The sequence below is a fragment of the Sminthopsis crassicaudata genome, chromosome 1, assembly GCF_048593235.1.
Source record: "Sminthopsis crassicaudata isolate SCR6 chromosome 1, ASM4859323v1, whole genome shotgun sequence".
Taxonomy (NCBI): domain Eukaryota; kingdom Metazoa; phylum Chordata; class Mammalia; order Dasyuromorphia; family Dasyuridae; genus Sminthopsis; species Sminthopsis crassicaudata.
Window position 1 is genome coordinate 114,751,663 of NC_133617.1, and position 26,194 is coordinate 114,777,856.

Sequence of the window (26,194 nt, forward strand, 5' to 3'; positions counted from 1 at the left end):
TGATCAAATAAATTCACTTTCTTTTTAATCTGTTATTAACATTGTCCTGACTGCCTCAAGCAACTAACAAAGTATCCTTCAGAATTTAGGAAGGGTAGAATTAAGATGAAAAAGTAGCAGAAAGAAATAGTGAGCTCTAGCCCAAGACTCCTCCAAAGAAATCTAGAACATAGAGGAAATCTAAAAAAAGAATCACAGTGAACCCTTTGTCCAACCCAGGTAAGCATAGAGAGACAGACAAGGTAATCTAGGGACCCTGGAAAAAGGACTGGTCAGAAACACACTACCAGAATATTCCAGATTCCAAAGACTATGCCCAAGGGAAACCCCAAGAATCATATTGGGGCATTAGACAAGGTGTTGATGAACAGGTGACATCTGACAACATTGTCACTTATCGATAGTAAGGATAATAGAGTTAATAATGAAAGTAGTTATCATTTTTACAGTGGGGCAGCTAGGTGGCAAAGTGAATATTGGAGTCCAGAATGCTGGCCCTGGAGTCAGGAAGAGCTACTTTAAATTCTGGCTTAAGACACTTACTAGCCCTGTGATCCCGGGCAAGTAACTTAACCTGTTTGCCTCTGTTTCCTCATCTGTGAAATGAGCTGGAGAAGGAAATGGCAAACCACTCCCACACTATTGCCAAGAAAACCCCAAATGGGATTACAAAGAGTTATATATAACTGAAAAATAACAAATACAGTGCCTTCAGTGCCATCATATGATCTTCACAACAAAACTGGAAAGGAGGCACTATTATCATTCCCATTTTAGAATTGGAGAAAATGAAGCAAACAGATCTTGAGTGGCTCACCCAAGGTTATGCAGCTAATAAAAATTTGGATTTGAAATTGAGGCTTCGTAATTCCAAGCCCAGCATCTACCTCCTTTTCCAACTTGCTGCCTCATTCAGAAGAGGAAGTTAAGAAACAAGAAATAACAGTGTGATTTTTATCTAGGAGCAGAATGGGGTCTTAGTATCATTTTCTATCCCAGAATGAACCCTGAAAAGGAATAATCAGGGCAGGAATCCCATACCAAAGGAAAGTTTAAGTTCCTCTGCTCTGAAGTAAACAGCAGTCTTTCATTGTTCCAAAGCCAAACCCAGAGTAGGAACTTGCAGAACTTAAACCAGAAGGGTAATCAGATTTTGTCCTAGATCAAACCACTTTGGAAGTAATAAAGTTTGTAAGTGTGCAGCTTGAGTTGTTAGCCTAGAATAACACAATACTCACTACTCCTAAGAAAGCATCAGCCTGATCAGACTATATACTACATCCATAAGTGTACAGAATCCAGCCCCAACATAAAGTCTGAAATCAGAAAGTAGATGGAAGAATAAGAAAACATAAAAAAAACAAAACAAAACAATCTTACTTCCCCAAAAGCCATTATGGTGACAGGGTTGTTCAAGACATAAAGAGAAAATGATTCTAAAACATTCCACAAGCAAAATCTTAGAGAAAAATATAACATGCACACATTCAACTAGAATTCTTATAAGAAATGAAGTAAGAGTTTTGTTAAGAGTTAAATAAATTTAATTAGAATTTAATAAATGAAATGAGAGCATTAGAGGAAAAAATTGGAAAAGAAATGAGGTCTATAGAAGAAAGAATTGAAGAGGACATTATGAGCTTGGCACAAAGAGATATAAAACTTTACCTGGAAAATCACCTTCCCTGAAAATTAGAAACAACTAAATAAAAGTCAATAACGCCATTGTTGTTATGCAATATTAGAAAACTAGAATTTTTTTTTGTTCAAAAGACTGAAAAAAGAAAGAAAATATAAAGTATCTTATAGCAAAAACACTTATGAAACAGAATAAGAAGAATAAATTTAAGAATCATGAGACTATCTGAACATCATAAACAACAAAGAATCCAAGCATTTTATTTCAGGAAATCTTAAGAGAAAATTGTCCAGAATGTTTAGAACTGGAAGACAAAGTGGAAATAGAAAGGATTCATTAGTTGCCTTCTGAAAGAAACTCCAAAATGAAAACTTCTTGGTAAAATTCAATACCAAGAAGTCATGATCAGAATTACATACTATTTAGCAGCCAGCACTATAAAGGAGTGGGAGAGCTTAAATATGATATTTCAGAAAGCAAAGGATATAGCAAAAGATAAAGCAAAGAATAATTTACCCAGTTAAAACTGATTATAGTCCCATTGGGGGAAAATAGGACTTTAATATATAGAGGACTCTTAAGCATTCCTATTGAAAGACTAGTTACAGTACATAGTTGTGATGGAAGCATATTGTAAATGATGGAAGCATATTGTAAATTATAAAGTAGTTCAGAGAAATCTGAGAAGACTTGTATAAACTGATGGAGAGTCTTGTAAAGACAAAACACTTTGAAAGGCTTAGGAATTCTGATCAATGAATTAACAGAATGAGATATATAAATACAAATATATCATATATGTGTGTATGTATATGTAATATAATACATATATACACATACATGCATATGTATTTAGGTACTGTATATAAGTTTCTTTTAGACCTGGTCATTGCAGAAATTTGTTTTGCTTGATTATACATTTATAACAGGGGTTTTGTTTTCCTTTTTGGGGGAAGATAAAAAGGTTAGATTTTTTGTCAATTAAAAAAATTCAACTTAATTTTTAAAAATAATATCCTTATTCAAAGGTAGATTTAGGAATCTACATTCTACTCTGAGGCAGTATATGAGAACACTGGAAAAGCCATTCTTTACTAAGCAAAAGTAATTTCTAAAAGCTTGTCACACTAGATATAAAACATATATATACCCCCAAATTGTTAACACACTTGATTTGGCTGCACTTGGTAAGAAAATTGCAATGAAGAAAACAAACAAACAAACAAACAAACAAAAAAACCTCCAAAAATTATCATGTATTTTCCCCCAATCAATATGATTTTTAGAAAAATCACAATTTATTATATTAGTGACTCTAATATTTCAAATAAAATCAAGAATTTCAGTGGGTGCGTTTTACCAGCCTTACTTCTTGTTATGGAAAGAACCATAATGTAAAACATGGAAGTTTTATGCAGTGAAAAATGAAGAGTCAAGATGTGAGATTTATTTCTATTACTCTTGAGGTACAAATATGGTGTCAAGGAGGAAGCAGGAAGAAATTGGGAAGGAGCAGCTTGTTTCCTAACCTAATTAAAATATTTTTGGCAAAACATAAAATTGACATTTAAACAATTAAGAAAATGGAGAAAAGAAACCCAGTGGGCCAACATCCATCCATTCATTACAACAGGAAACAAGAGAAGGGCAGTAGTTTTGAAATACCTCTATGATTTTGTAGAGCTGCTGGCACAGAATTACTCTGGAATAATTTAAATGTTGTTCTCTTTCAGAATTGTATTATTCTTCCTAAGAAAAATAAACCTTTCCCAGAACAGCACTGATGTCTTTTGTACTGAATTTATGACCAGGAGTCAAATTCCATGAATGCACAAAAGTTGAATCGTTCCTCCTCAGCTTGCTCAGGCAAGTACAAGAATACAAAATGACTTTACATTTCTCACCTTGAAGCCCCAAGAGCAAATCCCTACCAGGTAGAAGAGGGCCAAAAATCACAGTTGTCACTTTCTTTACTTGATCTTAAACAAGTGAGGTCCAGCAGAACATATGACCTTGACCTTACCAACCATGACGTATTTTAAATGAATACCCATTCAGAAGAAATTTATCAGCCAGACACCAGTGAGGGCACTATTTGCTGTAGTGTTATATTTCCTCATTTAAAAAAAAGTTATATTAATTATTTTTATTTTTATCCTCCCTTGCTTTAAAAAATTTAGATAAGAGGAGTGTAATTAAAAGACGCATGGAGCAGGGTGCATGGGGGGAAGGTTTGAAATGAGGCCAAAATGAGCATTCCAAAAATCTTAAGCTATTTGAAATGTAAAACTGCATCAAGAGATTTGGAACACCTTGTATAAGCAGGACAGTAAAGAAACTATTCTGGAGAGAAGAAAGGTGACAGAAAATTAAGTGGTAATAAGCTCATGAAAAGGATTGAGTTGTATTTTGATTCAGAAGGCAAGAAGGAGCTACTAAAGGTTATTGAGGGCTTTATTATTGACTATTTTGTTAGAGGAATTAGAAGACTGGAAGAAAGTTTTTCATGATAGACATGGAATTTCTGGCAGTAAGGATGAATTGGCAAGGAATCCTCTCTAGTATGGTCTCCAAAAGGAGCAGATAAAAATATCTACTGTTACTGAGTTTCCCTCAATCTAATCTCACAGGTTACTGCTATTTAAGAAACTTGATTACACCTCTATCTTGTCTTAAAGCACCAATTTAAGCATTAGAATCTGTTAAATATTAAAGAATTGGGAGCCATGGGAAGACAGCCTGGCATCCTAGGAAATAGCCAATTCCAAGTTTAAATCTATAAGTACTTTGCACGGGCTACATCTGTGATCAGACATAATGCTGCTGCTGTGATAGTTAATCATTGAAATAGGGTATTGACTGATTCTAGGATCACCAAAAAAAAAAAAATACCTGCTTTGAGCCAGGGGTATCCAATTTTTTTTTGTTTTTGTTTTTGTTTTAAATTATAGCTTTTTATTGACAAAGCATATGCATGGGTAATTTTTCAACATTGCAAAAACTTCTGTTCCAACTTTTTCCCTCCTTCCCTCCACCCCCTTCCCTAAATGGCAGGTAGTCCCATACATGTTAAATGTGTTAAAGTATATATTAAATACAATATATGTATACATGTTTATACAGTTATCTTGCTGCACAAGAAAAATTGGATTTAGAAATAAAGTAAAAATAACCTGGGAAGAAAAACAAAAATGCAAGCAAACAATAACAGAAAGAGTATAAATGCTATGTTGTGGTCCACACTCATTTCTCAATGTTCTTTTGCTGGGTGTAGCTGGTTCTGTTCATTACTGATCAATTGGACCTGATTTGGATCCTCTCATTGTTGAAGAGAGCCATGTCCATCAGAACTGGGTCTCCAAGCTTTTTGAAGTTATCAAACTTTTATGTCCAAGAATGAGTGAAGAGGAAGCTAGATTTCCACCTAGTGGATAAAGCACTGACTCTGGAGTCAGGAGAATCTGAGTTCAAATTTGGCCTCGAACATGTATTACCTATATGATCCTGAGCAAGTCATTTAATCCCATTTACCTCACTTTCCTCATCTGCACAATGAGCTGGAGAAGGAAATGATAAACTTTAGTATCTTTGTTAAGAAAATCTCCAGTAGTCACAAAGAGTCAAAGGTGACTGAAATGACTGAATAACATAATTTATGGAGCTCCACTAGTGTTTCCTTCCAATATTTATCAGTCAATATCAATTGCTTGGTAAATTGTAATCAGCTGTTAATTTTAAAGGCATTTACTAAGGTGACAATAGTAAAAGCCAAGTTCATTATCCTATAAATCCACACTTAGCCCAGAAGAAAGTGGGCTCTAACTTAAAGAGCTCAATATAGATTAGGGATGATTCCCAGCTTCAGGAAGTCCTTTTGGTTAAGTTCTCAAGATGTTTCCCTGAGGGAAGGTACAACTTTTCTATAGGGCTCCTGAAATTCCTTGAATGTGCCTTTCCTCACAGTATCCAGTCTATTCTCAGCTCCTGATTCAGACACTAACACGAGCTATCCCCATCCTAGAGATACTGCTAGGACATTTCATAAGGTTTTCCTCTAGTCAAGCAACCGTAAGGATTTGTGTGGAGCTCAAGATTCTTTTACTCCCCACAAGGGGAGCATTCAACCTAAAACTCCAGATGCTTAAATTTTTTGTTTTTTAAATGGCTTCAGTATTTTACAGATGACTTATAGAACATCTTCTCAACTAATTTGAACCAAACTTTCTGTGTAAGGGGTCTAGCATTTGGCATTTACTTTACATGGGATGAATTAACTTGATTGAGTTAACTGACCCTTACTCTTAGTGCCAATGATGAATGTTTTGATAAAAAATTAAAATAATTCAAAAATCCAGTAATTTTTAAAAATGCCAAAATTTAGTCTAACTTCATAGTATAGAAAATTATATGTAATAATAATAGCTAGCACTTATATATTACTTTAAGAATGGCAGAGCAATTTACATATATGATTTCACTTGATCCTCACAGCAATCCTTTGAGGTAGATGGTATTATTATCCCCATTTTACAAATGAGGAAATTGAGGCAAAGTAATCAAGTGACTAACTTAAAATTGATATGCTTTTGAGATAAGGACACATACTAGGCACTGCAATCTATGGTGAATTGGGCCCCTTTTTAAACCATTCTGCCAGAATTTTTCAATACCAACATATTCTATTAGAGGGTTAATTCAGTAATTTCTCAATTGACAATGTCTAGCATCACTTCATCAGTCACTCAATAAGTATTACTCAAAATGAATTGAATTAACCAAGCATTTAATTAAGTGAAAAGACCCATTTAACTGAGAAACAAATCCTTGCTTTTCCAAAAGTACCCAGCTCAGTGGAAAGGAAAAGAAATATATTTAAAGTAAAAGAAATGAGCAACTATAAGTTTCATAAACAAAGAACCTGCACAGTACAAACTGAGGCAATCTTCCAAAAGTAAACTCTGCTAGGTACATCTCAGTGGAAATAAAATAGAAAATCCTTCCTGTGGCCAAGAGTTCCATTACAAATTGAAACGTTCAGCCTTGGCACATGTACAAATTCTCGCCCTTTATTTATTCTAGCCAATTTTCTTCCTTCAAGACTCTTTGGTGTCCTGCCCACCACCACAATGCCGCAGGGAGAGGGACTGCATGAATTGTAAGACAAGCCTGCACTGCCAATAATCCTTCTGCCTGGCTCTCTCCCTTCCCCCACGATGGGGCTCCCCACCATCTAATGAGCTGAATTCCCCAGAGGACTCCACAGCCCTTCAAGAGGAAAAGGAAGACTGAGCTTCTAGAAAATTCTGGCCTACTCTTCCAAGGCTGGGTCATCAACCATGTTTTTTGCTGCTTTTAATTCTTAGCTCTTGCAATCCTTTTACTTCCTGGTGTGTTGGCGTGTACACAGGAGGATAAGCAAAGCAAAGAAAATGATAAGTCCTTCTCTTTCTTTATCTCTCTGCAGCATGTGACAAAGTTGAAAAACCTCTCTTCTGGATACTTTCTTACTGGTATTTTGTAATGCCCCTCTGTCCTGAATAGGGCCATCATACAGGTATATCTATATGGGAGAGTGTGTCCTGGGACTTGGTCATCAGTTTTTTCCTCTCTATATATTCTTTCCTCTTGGTAATCTCATCATAGTTTGGAAATGGTAGTGTGGACATTTAATTTCCTATTTCCTTGTCTTTGAATAAATTGCAACCCCCCCCCCCCCCACCCTCCCTCCTGTCTGAAATATTCTATTTCCTTACCTCTGTTCTTTGGAAACTCAATTTCCCTCAAGGCTCAATTGTTTTCTTATTCCTATAAGGGCCTTTTTTTTCAACAAGTGACAATATTGACCTTGAAAGCACTTTGAATTTTTGATGTATATATTATATGCTTACTCATTAGTATACTCAGTCTTCCTCTGTAGAATGTAAACTCGAATGAGCAGAACCAGAGATCATTATACACTTCAACAACGATACTGTATGAGGATGCATTCTGATGGAAGTGGATATCTTCAACAAAGAGAAGAGCTAATCCAGTTCCAGTTGATTAATGATGGACAGAATCAGCCACATCCAGAAAAGGAACACTGGGAAATGAGTGTAAACTGTCTGCACTTTTGTTTTACTTCCCAGGTTATTTTTACCTTCTGAATCCAATTCTTCCTGTACAACAAGAAATTCGGTTCTGCACACATATATTGTATCTATGATATACTATAACACTTTTAACATGTATGGGACTTCCTGGCATCTGGGGGGGGGTGGGGGGAAGGAGGGAAAATTCGGAATAGATGTGAGTGGAAGGGATAATGTTGTAAAAAATTACCTATGCATATGTACTGTCAAAAAAAAGTTATAATTATAAAATTAATTTTAAAAAATGTAAACTCGCAAGGATTATGTTGGTTTTGTCTTTTTATCTCTAGCAGCTAGCCTAGTATCTGGAAGAGTAAGCAGTTAATAAGTATTAATTGAATTTAATTCTGTGTTCTATTTGTGATAAGCCCATTCAAGGTTCAAAATAAAGTATTAGCTAAAGTTTTTTTTTTTTTTAAATTTTGAAGGCACCACATATCTTACGTGACAATGGTATGTTTCATTCATAAATAAGCAGTTTGCAAAGCATGGAAGCATTGTGGCAATGATTCAGACTGAATGAAAAATAATGGCTCAGCTAGGTGATACAATGGATAAATGCTCCTGTAGTCAGGTGTACCTGAGTTCAAATGTGACTTCAGGCACTTGACACTTACTATGTGATCTTGGATAAGTCACTTAATGCCTATTAAAAAAAAAAAAAAAAAAAAAAAAAAAAGGAAGGAAGAAAAATAATAGCAAAAATGGAATCCATTGAGGAGTACAGGAGGAAAAATAGATATTAAAGTCTCTTCCTTTAGAATGAGAAAAGGAGGACCTGTATGTGCAAGAGCGTTTGTGAGAAGCATCTTTGTAGTAGCCAGAAACTGGAAACTAAGTGGATGCCCATCAATTGGAGATTGGCTGAATAAATTGTGGTATATGAAAATTATGGAATATTATTGTTCTGTAAGAAATGACCAACAGGATAATTTCAGAAAGGCCTGGAGAGACTTACATGAACTGATGCTGAATGAAACGAGCAGGACCAGGAGATCATTATATACTCCAACAACAATACTGTATGATGATCAATTCTGATGGATGTGGCCATTTTCAACAATGAGATGAACCAAATCAGTTCTAATAGAGCAATAATGAACTGAACCAGCTACACCCAGCGAAAGAACTCTGGGAGATGACTATGAGCCACTACATAGAATTCCCAACCCCTCTATTTTTGTCCGCCTGCATTTTGGATTTCCTTCACAGGCTAATTGTACACTGTTTCAAAGTCCGATTCTTTTTGTACAGCAAAACAACTGTTTGGACATGTATACATATATTGTATTTAAGAGGCTGGTAAGTCATAGGAAAGAATTAACATCAAGGATCAAAATTTAACCCAAACCAAGAGTCATTTAGAGGCACTTCTACCAAAAGAAAAACAATGACATCAAAGAAAGGCTGAAGCATGAGTGTAGGAGCAAGATTAAGGGAATACCGAGGACAGCTACAGTATAGAATGCAAGCAGTCTATATAAGGACAGGTGACAAAGCTGTAGAAACTTGAGACCCCACCGAGCAGCACAAAATAGAATCATGACAACAACAGGTTTTCACAAAAGACTTATTGGAAAGAGACAAGATGGACATACCTTCATTCCAGCTGCAGCTGCTGGGCCGCTGGGATCCACAGCTTGTATGTGACATGGCTTGCTTCCTCTTACAACAAAGCCCCATCCCACTGCATCACCAACAATCTAGTACCCACAGGAAAAGGAAAAAAAAATCAATTAGGAATTTTTGGAAAACACCTTGTAATTTAACTTTCATTTCTAGGGAGAATGAAAATCAACCAATCAATAAACATTTATTAAGTATGTGCCCACTATGTGCCAGGCATTGTGCTAAGTACCGGGGTGGGGGTGAGGTTAGAAAATAAATAATTATTACTCTCATTTATTCAGATTCAGTTTAGGTTTTTTTCAGAATAATCCTATGAGGTAATTAGTACATTTTGTAGTAACTCCATTTTATAGACCAGAAAAGTGAGATTCAGAGAGGATGAATGGATTACTCACAGTAATACCTCTAAGAAATGGCAAAGCTGAAACTTAAACAAATGTCTCCTTATTCTGGATTTTATACTTTTCCCCATTATAATAAGCTGCCTCTTTCCAGCAGAATATGACAAATCTTGTCTCTAGTCCAGGTGTAACTAAACTGATCATATAATCAAAATAATCTAGCATAATAATAGTCATCCTAATGGCTGATATTTGTTGCTGTTGTTCAATCACTTCTGTCATGTCTATTTGTGACTTCATTTGGGGTTTTCTTGGCAAAAATACTAGAGTAATTTGTCATTTCCTTCTCCAGTTTATTTTACAGATGAGAAAACTGAGGCAAACAGACTTGCCCAGGATCACATGTGAAACCAGATTTGAATTTAGGAAGGGGAGTCTTCCTGACTCTAGGTCCAGCATTCTATTCATTGCACCACCTCGCTTAAATGCCTGATACTTATACACGAAAGGCTGGTGTTTAAATCCTAGTTCTGACATATATTGCTTATGTGTTCCTGGGCAAGCCACCAGACCTTTAAGTGCTCCCAGGGAACTCTTTAAGACTCTCAGTTATAGCTGAAGGATCAGCCTAATGGAGACTTATGAATAAAATCACAGTTCCAGACAAGGGAGAAACTTAATAATTGGCTCTGCTGAAAGTTTTCTTTGTGGAGAAGGCAAGTGAATGACCACAATAATGTAAAAAAAAAAGCCAATAATGAAAAACATTAGAATTCTGATTAACACCATGACTAATCCTGATTTTTAGAGGACTGGAAACAAAACATATCCACTATCTCTTAGGGGAAAAGTGGTGGACTACAGTTATCAAACATGCCTATTGTTTTGCTTTCCTTAACTCTATTTCTTTATTACAAGGGAATGTTCTATTTGAGAAAAGACAGATTTAAGATATAAAAGCCATTTCTAAAAGATATAGTGGATAAAATAAAAATTTAAAACCCTTAGAGAGAAGTACTTGACTCCCTTGTAGATCATACTCTAAAGGTTTGTAAGTTGGCTGTTTCAAAACACATTTCCTCATAGAAATGATGTTTTATTTATAATGGCTAAGTTTCCATGCTAACCTCTAAGCATTTAACCCATAACATAACTAAGATAGTGTACATTGTAATAAAAAAATAATACCATAGGCCAAAACTATGATAGTAGTTACATAAAATAGAAATACCAATAAAATTATTTAATGTTATTTTGATTATTGATGCTTAAGAAGTAAGTTTAATTAAAGGAGAATATAAAGGTAGATTGAAAGGTGTGGAGATTCAGAGAAAAATTTCAAGGATTAGAGGTTTTATTATATCTAATTCCACTTTAAAAAAAAACACGTAGCTTTTCCTTTGTATAGGTACATCACTACCTTGTCCTTACACTTAGCCATTACTTTTTTTTTCTTGCTGAGGTATTTGGGGTTAAGTGACTTGCCCAGGGTCACACAGTTAGGAAGTGTGAAGTGTCTGAGTTATTTGAACTTAGATCCTCCTAACCAGGGCTGGTACTCTATCCACTGTGCCACCTAACTCCCCTTAAAAAAGCATTAGGCAGGGGGCAGCTAGGTGGCGCAGTGGATAGAGCACCAGCCTTGAATTCAGGAGGACCCAAGTTCAAATCTGGTCTCAGACACTTAACAATTCCTAGCTGTGTGACCCTGAGCAAGTCACTTAACCCCAGCCTCAAAAAAAAAAAAAAAAAAAAAGCATCAGGCAAGGTAGGGAAAAAAAAGTATGAAGGGAAGACTTTCTTCAAGGTCATTAGGAAATTTTTCAAAAGAAAGAAGGAGGAGGTTAAAGAGAATATGGATGTGCCCTAGGAAAAATGATCATATCAATTGAAATTGATTGCACTCCAAGTTAGGAAAGAAGAACATGAGAAAGTTTGGTTTGTGTGCACAGTCTTTCTGAGGGAGGAGAAAAAAGGCAGCAGGGAAGAGATTTTTGGATCAGATCTTATTATTCACCAGGACAACTATCAAGAGTCATTATTCACTTGGGATATTTTTGTTCTGGTTAGAGTTGAAGTGATGGTGGGAAAAATATCCTATAGGATCATGGAATCTCTGAGTTGAAAAAGAGCATAGTGGCTACTTAATACAATTTATATATGAAAGGAATCCCTACTAAGCCCTACTAAACAAATGGTAGTTGTTGAGCATTTATTTGAAGACCTTCACTGAGAAGGAATTCCTAAAGCAATCCAATCCATTTGGAGATATTTCTATTTGTTAGGCAATGTTTCTTAACATTTGTGGTTGCTTGTCTTCAGAGTGATCACAAATACCAAGAGTCTGGTGGATATAGCACTGTTTTGCTTCATAGACTCATGACATTATCACTTGAGAAAGTTCTTAAGAGGTCTAGTTATAAACTTCCTCATTTATAGCTGAGGAAAATGAGGAACAAAAAATTAAGTGATTTAAGATCACATAAGCAGTAAGTAGAAGATTGAAGATTCAAAACAATATGTTCAATTCTAGCTTTCCCTGGTGCCATGCTTTTATAAATACAATATAACCTATCTTTTCTTCTTCTTTCCTTGGCAATCTCCAATACTGATCCCGCTATTTTGTCTAGATTTTTCTCAGAATTTAACTTGAATTTAGGAGGATTGTACTATTTGTATTTCAAAGTATAATTGTATTTGGACAGTGCATTTTCTTTTAAGATTAAAAGCACATACTGAACAGAACAATATGGAAACATGGAACAATGCCAGTATAAGTGCAACATATTGAGTTCCTTTTTCCATGAACAATTTCATGATTTAAATGTCTAAAGAACAGGAAACTTTTTTATAATTAATTGTTACTAATTATATTAGTAACTACAATAATTACTACAAATGCGATGATATAATTAACAATAACTATTAATAATCACAGTATAAGCACTTTAAAGTTTACCGAATTCTTTACATGTTAACCCATTTACATATACATGTAAAGTCACTATAGCAATGCAAAATCAGAAAGTCATGGTCACAGCAGTTTATACTCTATGTACTAAATTACACAGGAAAATAACCAAAGAACCTACAGTAAAAGTCTTTCTTGCATAAGGAGCTCCAGGTGTCAGGAGTTCTTCAGAAGTGACTGGTCTCTTTAACACTGTGAAAACAGACATAGATTATTTAATATAAGCTTCAGGAAGCAAATATTTCACAAAGCCCATACAAAATATACTTTGTTATTTTCTCTAGATCTCACACTCTGTAGGTTTCTTAATTTGAATTTTCATGAATATTCTATAATGAACCAAGTTATAAGGGCCTTCCTTATTCAAAGGATGGACCAATGATCCAAGTATTATATGTAGCTGGATGAAGACACAGTGTACTGCTGTATTCTTAATCATTAATCATCCAGGAACGGGTTTTCTCTTTTTTCCTCAATATATTGAAAAATTTAGCTATTCTAAAAGTTAGATAACTCCCACTATCCAAGTAGTTAGCTATTATTCTTTCCTCTTTTCATAGCTTTTAAGAATGACCTATCATTCAGTCACAACTTGATTATTTTTTTCTTTAGCTCCATGAAAATATTGACCCCAAAAAAAGTCCTTAATGATTTTTACCATATAATATCATAAGAAAATGCCACTTATTATAGAATCATGAACATTTTTTAAGAGCTGAAAGGAATCCTAAAAATGACCCAGTCTCCCTCAATATACACATGAAGAAAATGAGTCCCAGAGAGAGATGAAATTACTTATTTAAATCCACAAATATTTCTAAATGCTATATGGCAAAGTTCAGCTCTTTGGAAATGTCTCACTACCCTTACTGCCTTTCTTGCTCATAAGGGAGAGAGATAAATCTGGGGATTCCTCAGAACTACAATAAATTCTAAGAATTTTGAGCTGCATGTCAGCTCTGATAATTTCTTAAGAGAGCAGGAGATAGGAAAACAGCCTTGTCCCTTCTAGTTTTGGCATCTTTTTTGAAAGTAAAAAGTAAAATCAATCCCTCCATCTTGACTCAGGCCCTGATCACTTTTTGCTTGAATTTTTTTCAATAGTTTTTTAGTTGATCTCCCTGATTCTAGTTCTTTCCTTTCCTTTTTTTTTTTTTTTTTTTTTTTTTTTTTTGTAGTTGTTGTTCAGTTTTGAGATCTGTCTGATTCTTTGTGACTCCATTTGGGGTGTTCTTGGCAAAGATCTTGAAATGATTTGCCTTTTCCTTCTCCAGCTCATTTTTGCAGAAACTTGAGGCAAATTGGACAAGGTGACTTATCCAGGGTCACATAGTCATTAGTGTATGAGGCCAGTTCTGAATTCAGTGAGATGAGTCTTCTTGACTCCCAGCTTGGCACTGCATCCACTGTGCCATCTAGCTATTCCTTTTTTCAATACATTTGCTAAATTAATATTCCCAGTATGAAGATGTGATCATGTTACTTTCCTTCTCAAAATGTTGTTGATTCTTTATTTTCTCTAGGATTATCAAAATCACCAAAATCATTAATCTCATATTTAAAAACTTCATGATTTGGATCCCAAATAACTTTTTTTTTTACACATCTTACTTTCTTTCTCATACTCTCTAGTCTAGCCAAGCTGGCCAGTTAGCTGGTTTCTATATGTAGCCTTTCATTTTCCACTTCACTGTGCCCCATATCTGAGATGTATTCCCTTCCCAATTTCACCTCCTAGAAATTCTAGCTTCCTTTTAAAAGTTCAGCTCAAGTGCCACCTCCTATATGAGGCCTTTCCAAATATTCAGTTTTTAGAATACCTTCCCTATTAAGATTATTTTGTATTTATTTGCTGAATTTTATTTTTACTAAAATTTATTAATGACTTACTATAACATACAATATCGCCATTCCTCATTAGAATGTAAGCTCTGGAAGAGCAGAAACTTTAAGAATATTTATATACATGTATTTTATATTTTTTTGTCTTTGTATTCCTATTTCCTTGTCAAGTCAAATCAATCGGCATTTAATACCTATTATGAACCAGACACTGTTCTATGTGTGGAACATAGAAGATATTTAATAAATTCTTGTGGAATTAAACTGAATTAGTCTATCTCAGAAGAGGACTGACAGACCATATTCATTAGTAAAATACCCGCTGCATAAACAATAATTTTAAAATACCCACTGTTATCCTCTTGTTCAATGCTTAAGGCAATCAGAAAGATTCCAAATAAACTTCAGCTCATCGAATTTTTCTCAAAGTTTTCCCTTTTAAATGGTAAAATATTCAGCACATTTTTATCTGGCCCCAAATCCTTCCCACTTCTTCCTTCCTGATCCTAACTTATTAGTAACATTCTGCTGATTAAGAAACTAGATACTGCAGAGAGATGCTCAATGACTTTTGTAGTGAGAGTCTATTGGCAAGATTCTCTTTTTGTAGTTAGATCAGCTTTACTTTTCTTGAATTGATAATAAGAAGAACCAACAAGAAAACTCTAAAACATTCCTTCCAGTAGAAAAAGTCCATTGGACTCCTCCCCCACCAAATGCTATTGAATAAAATTTGCATAACTAAAAGAACAAATTAAATGAAAATCTAGATTTCCTGAAATTAATGACTCTGAGAATTTGAATTATTTCCAAATCATTTTAAATGAATAAGGAATTAAGTCAGCTTAATTTGTGATTAATTAGGTTGGCAAATGTTATAATCTATTATAATTTTATTGATATTTTCAAAACTATAGGAAAGTATCTTAGAATTAAAATCAGCAGCTTATTTTATAGCCCACTGTCAGAACAGTAAAATATTTAGCCATCTGAACAAAATGTCAGGTGTTTTTTTTTTCTTAATTTGGTGATTAAGTTTATTTTTATTCATTCTTCAAGACACAAAAGACATAAATCTATAAAACAGGGCTAATAAGAGCATTTATTTTACAGGGCTGCTGTGTGGATCAAATAAGATTAAGTGCCATAAAATGTTAACTATTAACATTTTTAATATGATTCCCCCCACCCCCCAGGCTGGGGTTAAGTGACTTGCCCAGGGTCACACAGCTAGGAAGTATTAAGTGTCGGAGACCAGATTTGAACTCAGGTCGTCCTGAATTCAGGGCTGGTGCTCTATCCACTGCGCCACCTAGCTGCCCCCATTTTTAATATGATTAAAAAACATAAGCTTCTGCTATGATGGATATATCTATACATATATATATGTATGTATTGAGGATTATGAACATTTTGGGGGCCACTTTCCTGCTAACTAGCTCATCACAGAATAATGACATTTTAAATCCATAAAAAAGATTAAAGATCCATTTCTTCCAATTCCATCATTTTATAGACCATAATCCTGAAACCCAAAGAGGTTAAAGGTTCCTGCCTGAGGTAATAATCAAAAGTATCTGTGATCTTATCAATTTTGGATAAGTAGCTATTTTTTCCTACATGAAAATTTAGAGGGTGCTGGCAACATTTCTGCTTCAGTTGGTATAAATAGCATAAATGACTGAATTTGTCACCAACTGACACTTAAATGTTCAAGTGAATTTGTAGTCTCATTGATTCATGAAATCACTCCAAAGATCCAAATCACAGCTTGTTCAACTCTGGGTGATCTTTATCTATGTCACCCTGAAACAAAAAAGATGATCAAGTGAATGGGTAAAGCCTTGGATTTGGAATTAGGATGCATTTCTAGTTCAATGATCTTATACAAAACATTAACTTCCCAGACTCAGTTTCCTTATCTGTAAAATTAGCACAATAAGAGCATTTTAACCATTCATTATTATCTTATAAGGATTAAAAAAATGCTACATAAATGTTAGCTATTGCTAATATTAATAATAATAAATTTATCCCAAGAAGTCCACCCAACATGCCAGAAGTCTTTCTTGCTTTCTCTGGCTCTGGCTGCTCATAAATCATCCTCTCAAACTTGCTACAATGATCTGTCCATCTTTTCTTCTCATACAATTCCTTGAAGACATTTTGTACTCATGTTCTTCCTCTCTAGTTGAATGTTGCAGCCTACTCCCACCCACTCTGTGCCTATTCTTTACATGAGATTCATTTTGAAATCTTTGAAGATTCTTACATGGTCATATCACACCATATCTTAACATTGCAAAATGTTGAGATTTTCAAAATGGGCCATTGCTTTTAAGGGAGTGGCAAGGAAGGGAACAAATATTTATTAAACACTTATGAAATGCCAAGCATTGTGCTATTATTATCTCATTTGATCCTTATAATAATCCTGGGAGGTACTTGTTGAAACTAAAGCAAACACAGGTAAAATTACTTGCCTAGGCAAATAAAAAAATGTCCAAGAAAGATACTTAGAAAGCGTCCAAGGCCAGACTTGAATTCAGGTCTCTCTGATCCAAGCCCAGATTCTGTCTCTGCCTCCTAGATGCTGCTAGGTTTCATGGAAAGCTAGGGTTTATTAAGGGAGGGAGTCGTGCAATATCCCCAAAGCCAACTCTCTCCCTGCTCCTTTTCAAATCTGGGGCCCAATTCATCATCCATATGTACTTGTCTGTTCCAAACACATATACTGATAGCCAAGGTCCATTGGATGTCCATCCAAATGCATGTTGTATTCTGGGCAATAGATATTCTTTATCCCTTTGATTTTTTTTTTTCCCACATGGATAAGCAAGCCAAGCTCTTTTGAGTGATGACAGATCTCTTCCAGGAGGCTCCTCATTGTTCCTGAGCTTAATGGGTCAATACAATATCTTGTAAAATCAGGAACATCTGGAGGATTTCTGCATCCACAGGGAATTCAACTTGGAATTCTGTGCTGGAGCTTTCTAATCATGATGGTGAACATCTTTGGTTAGCAAACGTCTTCCTGGTTTATGTCTCATCAAATGTTATGAACAAAAGGTCATTGAATAGGATTATCCATTAGATATCTAAGTATGTATCACTAAGAATCAGATGATGATAGAACAAAGTTCTATATTATTATATCATTCAAGAAATCTAGAATGTTTTTAATGCTTGTATAAGATGTCCCTTGTTGAAAAAGCCTATATGACATCATATTGCTCTATTGAATCATATGCTTTTGAAAAATCAACAGCTAATAAGCACAATAAAATCTTATAGTCCTGCATTGTTCAGTCAGTTGTGAAATGGTCAAGATATGATTCTTAGTATTACCTGCAAAAGCCTGAAAACTCTTCATTAATACCCTTATCAAAGATGCCCTCTGTTTGTATATAGATAACTTTCATAAAAATTTCACATGTTTGGAAGAATAGTCATATAAGTCAATAGTTAACAATGTTCTTTTGGTTGTCTTTTTTTTTTTTTTTTTTTTTTTTTTTTAGTATCAATAAGGCCAGATTTTTTTTTAATCTCTCTATCATGCTCTTCTTCAGAAATTTTATATATTGATCCTTAACCACCTTCATAATTTCATCACTTCCAATATGAATCTCTTTTATATGCATTTGGTCCATTTCCACCTCTAAAAAAAGGTCAATGAATAACTTTACATTTTGGGCTGATCATATATATATATATATACACACACACACACACACACAGAATACATTAGAGCTTAGGCAATATGGGCTGGCCTTTCAAAATCAGACCCATTATGATAAATGGATTGAAGATTTCCTAAAACATATACTGCTTTCAGCTCTAAATCTGAAGGTTGTTGCTATCTTGGAGTAGGAAGGAAAGGATAAGGCATTAAGCCATTATCAGCCATTAATATCTTAATAGAAATCAGTTGATCAAACCACTAATCATCTGGCAGGGCCTTGAGGCAATAATAGAAAAGTTTTCATCAATTAACCAATATTTAAGGCCTTCTGAGTGCAAAATTTTGCTTTTGAGATTTAGAGACAGGGGAAAATCTACAGCTGAAGTTCTTTATCTCTTTTGTGTCATAAATTTGGGCCAACTCATAGATGAGCTTTCGATGGTCTCTATTCATAGGAGGGTAGCAATGGCTTTTTTTAAACATTTTTTCCCTCACTTACAGCTTCCACCAGGGCTTTCATTTCCTTCTCAACGTCACTGACAAATCTTAAGTCTTTCCTAGCATCTTCTTTCAGGCTATCACTGTATCTTGACCCAGAATGTACATTAAAAGGGTCAGAACTTTCACTGATGTTAAGAGCCTTTGCTAGTCGCCTAGCTGGCAGTCTAGTGAAACTAACAAACTTCTTTTAAGAAAGATTTTGTTTAATATTAATTTTTTTTATTAAAGCTTTTTAGTTTTCAAAATATATGCATGGACGATTCTTCAATATTAGCCTTTGCAAAACCTTGTGTTCCAATTTTATCCCCTTTCCCCATGCTCTCCCCTAGATGGCAAGTAATTTAATATATGTTAAACATTGTAGAAATATATGTTAAATCCAATATATGCATACATATTTATACAATTATCATGCCATACAAGAAAAATCAAATCAATTAAAAAAAGAAAAACAAAAAAGAAAAGCAAAATAAAATGCAAGCAAACAACAACAAAAAGAGTGAAAATACAATGTTGTGACCACACTCAGTTCCCACAGTCCTCTCTCTGGGTGTAGATGGCTTTCTTCATCACTGAACAATTGGAACTGGTTCGAATCATCTCATTGTTGAAGAGACCCAAGTCCATCAGAATTGATCTTTGTATAGTCTTGTTGCCATACACAATGATCTCTTGGTCCTGCTCATCTCACTCAGCATCAGTTCATGTAAGTCTCCCCAGGCTTCTCTGAAATCATCCTGCCGATCATTTCTTACAGAACAATAATTTTCCATAATATTCATATACCACAATTTATTCAGCCATTCCCCAACTGATGGGCATTCACTCAGTTTCTAGTTTCTTACCATCACAAAGAGGGCTGCCACAAACATTTGAGCACATACAGGTCCCTTTCCCTTCTTTAAGATCTCTCTGAGATATAAGCCCAGTAGTAACACTGCTGGGTCAAAGGGTATGCACAGTTTGATAACTTTTTGAGCATAGTTCCAAATTACTCTCCAGAATGGCTGGATTTCTTCACAATTCCACCAATGCATTTATTAGTGTCCGAGTTTTCCCATATCCCCTCTAACATTTGTCAATATCTTTTCCTATCATCTTAGCCAATCTGAGAAGTGTATAGTGGTATCTCAGAGTTAATTGCATTTCTCTGATCAATAGTGATTTAGAGCATCTTTAAAAAGATGCTTTTAAAAGTTATGTGATGATCAATTGTAATGGACTTGGTTCTTCTTAAAAGTTTGGTGATTCAAGGTAATTCCAAAAGGCTTGGAATGGAAAATGTCATCCCTATCCAGAGAGAGAACTATGTAGACTGAACATGGATAAAATTAGTATTTTAATCTTTGTTTATTTCTTTCTTTCACCTGTTTTTTTCCCCTTAAACACAGTCTGATTTTTCTTGTACAACATGACAAATATGCAAATACGTTCAAAAGGATTGCACACATATCAACTTATATCAGATTGCTTGCAGTCTTGGGGAGGAGGAAGGTAAAGGAAGGAGTTTGAAAGCTATCTTTATGTGTATTTAGAAAAAGAAAATATTATTGAAAAAAAAGAAAATGTTTTAAATAAATAAAATACAATTATCAATTTTTTTAAAAAAACCAAGTTCATGGACCCCAAGTTAAGAATCTCAGATCTATTGCAAAGGATTGGGGATTCAGGGTAGTAAGATAGGAAGAATGCCAAAAATGTAATTGGGTGGGGGCCACGCAGAAACAAAGAGTGAAGGGCAACAGAGTCTGACTTCATAATTCCACCAAGGATTGAATGGCTTTGCTATGTTTCTCTTCTTGTCTAGATGCCCTGGACAGGCTTCTTCTACTTTCAAACAGCTTTCTTTAATTTCTTTCAGTAGCCTTATAAAGCCTTCTTTATTTATTTCACTACTCTTCTTTTAGCCCCAAATAATATGGCTGTTAGCCAGCTATGGGCATGAAGAACATTCCTCAAAATTCTCTGATGTCCTTTAAAATAATTCAATTGTTGGCTTTTTCCTCTGTCATTTTATGAACAAACCATTTATTTCCCATGAAAGGAATCATGTTTTTCTTTTTAGAAATTTCATTATTGCCTACATAGGCCACACTGAGAATTTAAGAGGATCTGACATTTTGTGAAGACAAAAATCCAAGCAATTGAAGATCACTTGATCTTTTTTTTCTTCTTCTCTCAGATCACTAGATAGATCTGTTTCATTCTTACTAATAATGTCCTTATCGAATCCTTAACCTAAATGGGATTTTAAAGATAATTTAATCCACCTACTTTGTTTTATAGCTGCAGAAACTGAGACTTTTTTTTATTAAATTATTAAAGTGACTGGCTCAAGATCATGTGGGTAGAAAGTGATAAATGCAGAATTCAAACCCAGCTCTTCCAAATCCAGATCCAGAGTTCTTTCAATTGTAGTAAAAGCCCCCAAATGCTTTGTGGGGAAGGATCATGTTTTATTCATAGCTGCACTCCCACCACTCACTCAGAGAGGAAGAAAGTACAATATACTATTCAAAATCATAACTTAATATCTGTTGAACTGAATTAGCAGAAATAACTGGGGTCTATTTAGTTTTTTAGTATTGTTAGTACTAAATAGTATTAATATTATTAGTACTTATCCCCCCCCCCCCCGAGGCTGGGGTTAAGTGACTTGCCCAGGGTCACACAGCTAGGAAGTGTTAAGTGTCTGAGATCAGATTTGAACTCGGGTCCTCCTGATTTCAGGGCTGGTGCTCTATCTACTGCACCACCTCGCTGCCCCCTTATTAGTACTTATCCTTCATCTCTTTCAAAACTTATCAACTGCTTCCTTCAACATAAAGCCTTAGCTGTTAGGACCTTGAACTTACAAAGTATGCCTTGTATTTATTAGGTGCATGTTTCCTCCATAGGATATAAACCTCTGTGGACAGGAACAGCTTCACTTTTGTCTTTATTAATAGCACCAAGAACAGGGTTAGACACATAGAATGAGCTTAATAAATGATTATTGATTAATTAACGACTTTGTTTTTCTGAATACCACAGGATTAAGGAATGTATTTAATTATCCTGTGTTGTTAAGAATTTGCAGGTGGATGCACATAGATGTGTATGCCTTGTTTAGTTGTGTTGGATTGTTCATGACCCTGTTTTAGATTTTCTTGTCAGAGATATTGGAGTAGCTTGCCATTTCTTTCTCTAGTTCATTTAACAGATGAGAAATTGTGGCAAACAGGATTAAGTGACTTGCTCGGTATCACATAGGTAGGAACTATATGAGGCAGAATTTTTACTCAGGAAGATGAGTTTTCCTGATTCCAGGCCTGGCCATATACTGTTATGTCCTGAATAAAATTATTGTAGCACCCCCATACTCACACACCTTTTCCTTGCCATTAGAACTGGGAGAATTGAATCAGGAAAAACCTTGAAGCTCTGGCCACTTTACATTCCATCTTATCATAAAATCCAGATGCATTAAGTCAATCCTTGTTAAAATAATTCCCCTTCTGTCTGGGTATTGCCCCTCACCTCGATGTCTCTTGCCCTCGACCTTCTTATCTTCATCCTTATCATGTCAGGACTAAGTTGTGATCCTTTCCTGGAATTATGGCTTGTCCATTCACCCAGTGTCCTCACCCCCCTTCTCTGCCTTTGTTTCCTCTGATTGCAAATCCTCGTTAGCTATAAAGGTTCCCTGCTTCAGTCACTCAGGTCCAGAATGATTTTTGGACATAAGTCCCACTCCCGTCAGCTAGCCTAAACTCTCCACAATTAAAAAATTAAAAACCAATCTCTGTCTTGCATCAGTTTCTCTGGCATTACAATATGAGTATAAGGAACATTATTCTGAAGCAATTTCTGAAAATTCCCTCTAAATAATAAAATTTATTTTTGCAAAATAATAAAAGGTAGTATATATAGAGATATAATAGTATAGATGCTAATAGTAGAAGTATAGATAGTAGTAGTAGTAGTATAGATGATAATAATATTATAGATTTAGAGCTAGAAGGGACCCAACAGGCAATTTAATCCAGCTCCCTCATTTTCCAGAGGAGGATCTCAGTCCAAAGAAAGGCTGCATGAACCCACAGGTTCAAAGGAATTTGAACCCAAGTCCTATGATTCCTAAACTAGTAAATTTTTTCATTACACTACCATGCTTCTCTCCTATTCGCCTCTGGTTCTCCACTTATCTGTTTCTCAAAGGCTACAATTAATTTGCAAGTAGATTCTGCAATCTGGAAGGACAATTCAGGAACTAATTCTAGGGCAAACCATTCTAGGCTTGAATCAATCCCCTCTCTACTACACAGAACCTGGCACTTAATATAGTAAATGTGCATGGATTGATTGATTAAGTGCTAGGTTCTGTGCTAAATCCCAAAAGAAGCAAAAGAAAATCACTGCCCTCCAAAAGTTTACAATCTATTATGTAGATTAGCAAGGACCTCTCTCATTTGTTTATAGTCAGGAGAGCTCAAGTTCAAGGGCATTCTTATAAAATCGAAGTGGAGGTGGGATTTGCAGAGAGTGCTGGAAAAGGGGAACATTTACCTGACTTGGGGTTGCAGAGGACTGGGGGGCTGCTGCTGAGGGTTGGGCTGCTGCTGAAATAACCGCTGCTGCCACAGCTGCTCATGCTACTCCTCCTCACTGCAGACACGATCTTGATCTCCTTGCTTGGACTCACTGTGAAAAATCAGAAAACAAAGAGACTCAGTCAGGCCCTGGTACCCTTAGCAAGTTGGTCAGGAAAGCTGGAAGTCAACAGACATTTGCTTCCATTTCCCAGGCCACAAGCTCTAGTAAGACTGAGCAGGAAGCTCCCTAAAAATGGAGATAAGCTAGAGATCCAGTAACTATGTGATGGCCACAGTGCTGACTCCAATATTAATGAGCTAATAATGATAACAAATGCACAGCTGCAAAACCAACTCACTGAATATTCAATGATCAGCCATCCACTTCCATGGAGAAGTTTGCAATGCAAAATATGGTAAAGCTTTTCAAATTAAATCTTTGATGACTTCATTAGTTTTCCGTTCCTGTTTCTCATCTCCACCATGGAACAGAATTAATTTCAATCACGAAAAGACAATCAACTGTTTGAAACCACTTAGGAAATCAATTTGCCATTGCACTAAGATGAAGTGTATGGTGATTAAGAAGATAAGATTTTATAATTGGATCAAAACTGCAATCTTATAGGGGGAAATTAGATGTATGAACTTCTAAGACTTGTCATCATTGATTTTGGGGGCAGAATAGTTGCATTTGAATATCAATAATAATATAGAATTATAAAAATCCATTATGATCTTGTAGATAAATGCTTGGTTGTATAGTCATAAAGACCTGGGTTCAAGTCTTATCTCCAATATATATTTTCCATATGACCATGAGCAAACTGTACTCAGTATTTCAGGAGACTTTCTAAGTCTGCACAGTACAGATGTATAGTAGAAGGAGATTCCACACTGGGAGGCCAACCCCAATATGAAATCACAGGATTGGACCAATAGATGAATATAGCAATGTGCTCAGAGACTACATCAGTATGTTGAGAATGTTTGCTCATATATTAAAAGATCTTAGCAACTGCTGTTTTATAGAAAAATATCAGGACTCTTGGGCTACTCTTTAATATTCAGCCAACATATCTCATCACTGTCCTGGTACCTGGACAGAATAGCTTCTCTTCTGACCTCTAATTTGTTATAGGTTAGAAACCAGATAATCAAACTTATTAACCAAATTGTGTAAAGTAAAAATAAATGGGAATATGTGTGGGCCTATGGGCCACATAAGTAAATAAAATAATTTGTAACTAAGTAAATAAGAAAATACATGAACTTCTTAGCATTTATTCTGGCTGCTGGGAACTTTTTTATGTGCTTTTTAGTTTTTCGCTGTCCCCTAGATAGGCGAAGTCATTGGAATCTGAGTGCCAATAGGTGAGATGTTCTCATAGGTTTCTTTTTTTTTTTTTTTTTCCCTTCAAAAACAAATAAATGACATGACTCAGTGGAACTAAATTACCTGACATAAAACTGGTAGGTTTTCGGTTATCACTGTTCTGTTTCCTCAAGCAAAAGGGGCTATCGTGGGTTTCCTGGGAGGAGGGAGATCGTTCATTGAGCAGTTCCATTAGCCTTCTTCTCCGACGGAAATTCATTCTAAACTGGTAGAGAAGGTTGCTATCCACGAAAGTGTGCTTATTAGACACTGTGGGGGGAAAGAAAAAAGGAAAATAATGTAATGTATTGTAAGTCACTGATCTCACATCATAGAGTTTGACCCCTAATTAGAGTTTGCAGATGAGTTGGAAAGGTCCCAGTTAAATTAGAAACTAATTTACCAACTATATACAAAGTAATGCGTAAGATACTGGGGATACAAGGACAAAACAGTCCTTCATCTCAAGAAGTATATATCAGGTAATAGTTGATGACAGAAGGGATCACTAACAGTAGGGGAATATGGAATGGCTTTACAACTAAACTGAACTTGAAAGACTGTAAGAATTCTAAGATACAGAGGCAAAAAGAGATCGTTTTCCAATGATTGGGAGCAACTTGAATAAAGGTATGTAAAGAAGAGATCAAATACAGAATTCAGGCTTGAGTAGTCAGCCAGTTTGAGGGAAACCCTATAAAGGTAGAAAAGACTAGAAAAGATTAGAGAGGGTTTGAATATACTGAAGTTATTATTATGCTGTAAGAAATCAGGAAATAGATGATTTCAGAAAGATATGGCAAGACTTAAGTGAACAAATGCAGAACCAGTACAATGCATATAATGTTATAATATTAGTAAAAATACACAATTTAGAGGATTTTTATAAACCAAAGAAGAAAGAAATAAGCAGATTAAGCATTGTAAAAACAAATAATTTGGAAAGTTATAAGTACTATTATTTATTCAATGACCATTTATCATTCCAGAAGAACAACGATGAAACATGCTATCCATGACAATTAAGTGATGGATGATAAAGCTTATTCTTTGTTTAGGGTAAATAAAGAGATTTACATATGTGTGTGTGTGTATAATATACACATATATGGAGAGAGAAGAGAGACATTCACAGAAACATACATACATGCACACACAGAGAGGGGGAGAGAAGCAGAGAGAGAAAGAGAAACAGAGACAGAGAGAAAGAGATGAGTCAATGGGAGAATTTGTTTTCTTTGACTATTCTGCATATTTATCACAAGAAAATTGTCTTTTTTTTTTCTTTTTTAAAAGATATGGGATGGGCATAGAAGACAAAGAAAATAAATTTTGGTTATCTTCAGATGGAATCCCAATGTTATTAATTTTACTTAATAGTTTTACTTAGTTATAAAAGAGCTCTCATAAAGCAGAAATAATCTGTGAATGTAATCTTAAAATATATTTTAAAATAACCTTTTTTAAAATAATAGGTAGAGGTGTTTGTATTTTATCCTAGAATTAACA

At 35.1% G+C, this 26,194-nt stretch overlaps 1 protein-coding gene across 1 annotated transcript in view; it reads right to left on the reverse strand.

Moving 5' to 3' along the window:
• DEPTOR (DEP domain containing MTOR interacting protein) overlaps positions 1-26,194 on the reverse strand; it is a 167,165-nt gene that overhangs the window by 34,192 nt on the left and 106,779 nt on the right. Inside the window, 4 exon segments of the mRNA XM_074266543.1 lie at positions 9,369-9,473; positions 12,833-12,903; positions 23,285-23,419; positions 24,770-24,955. Of these exon segments, the coding sequence (XP_074122644.1) occupies positions 9,369-9,473; positions 12,833-12,903; positions 23,285-23,419; positions 24,770-24,955 (497 nt within the window).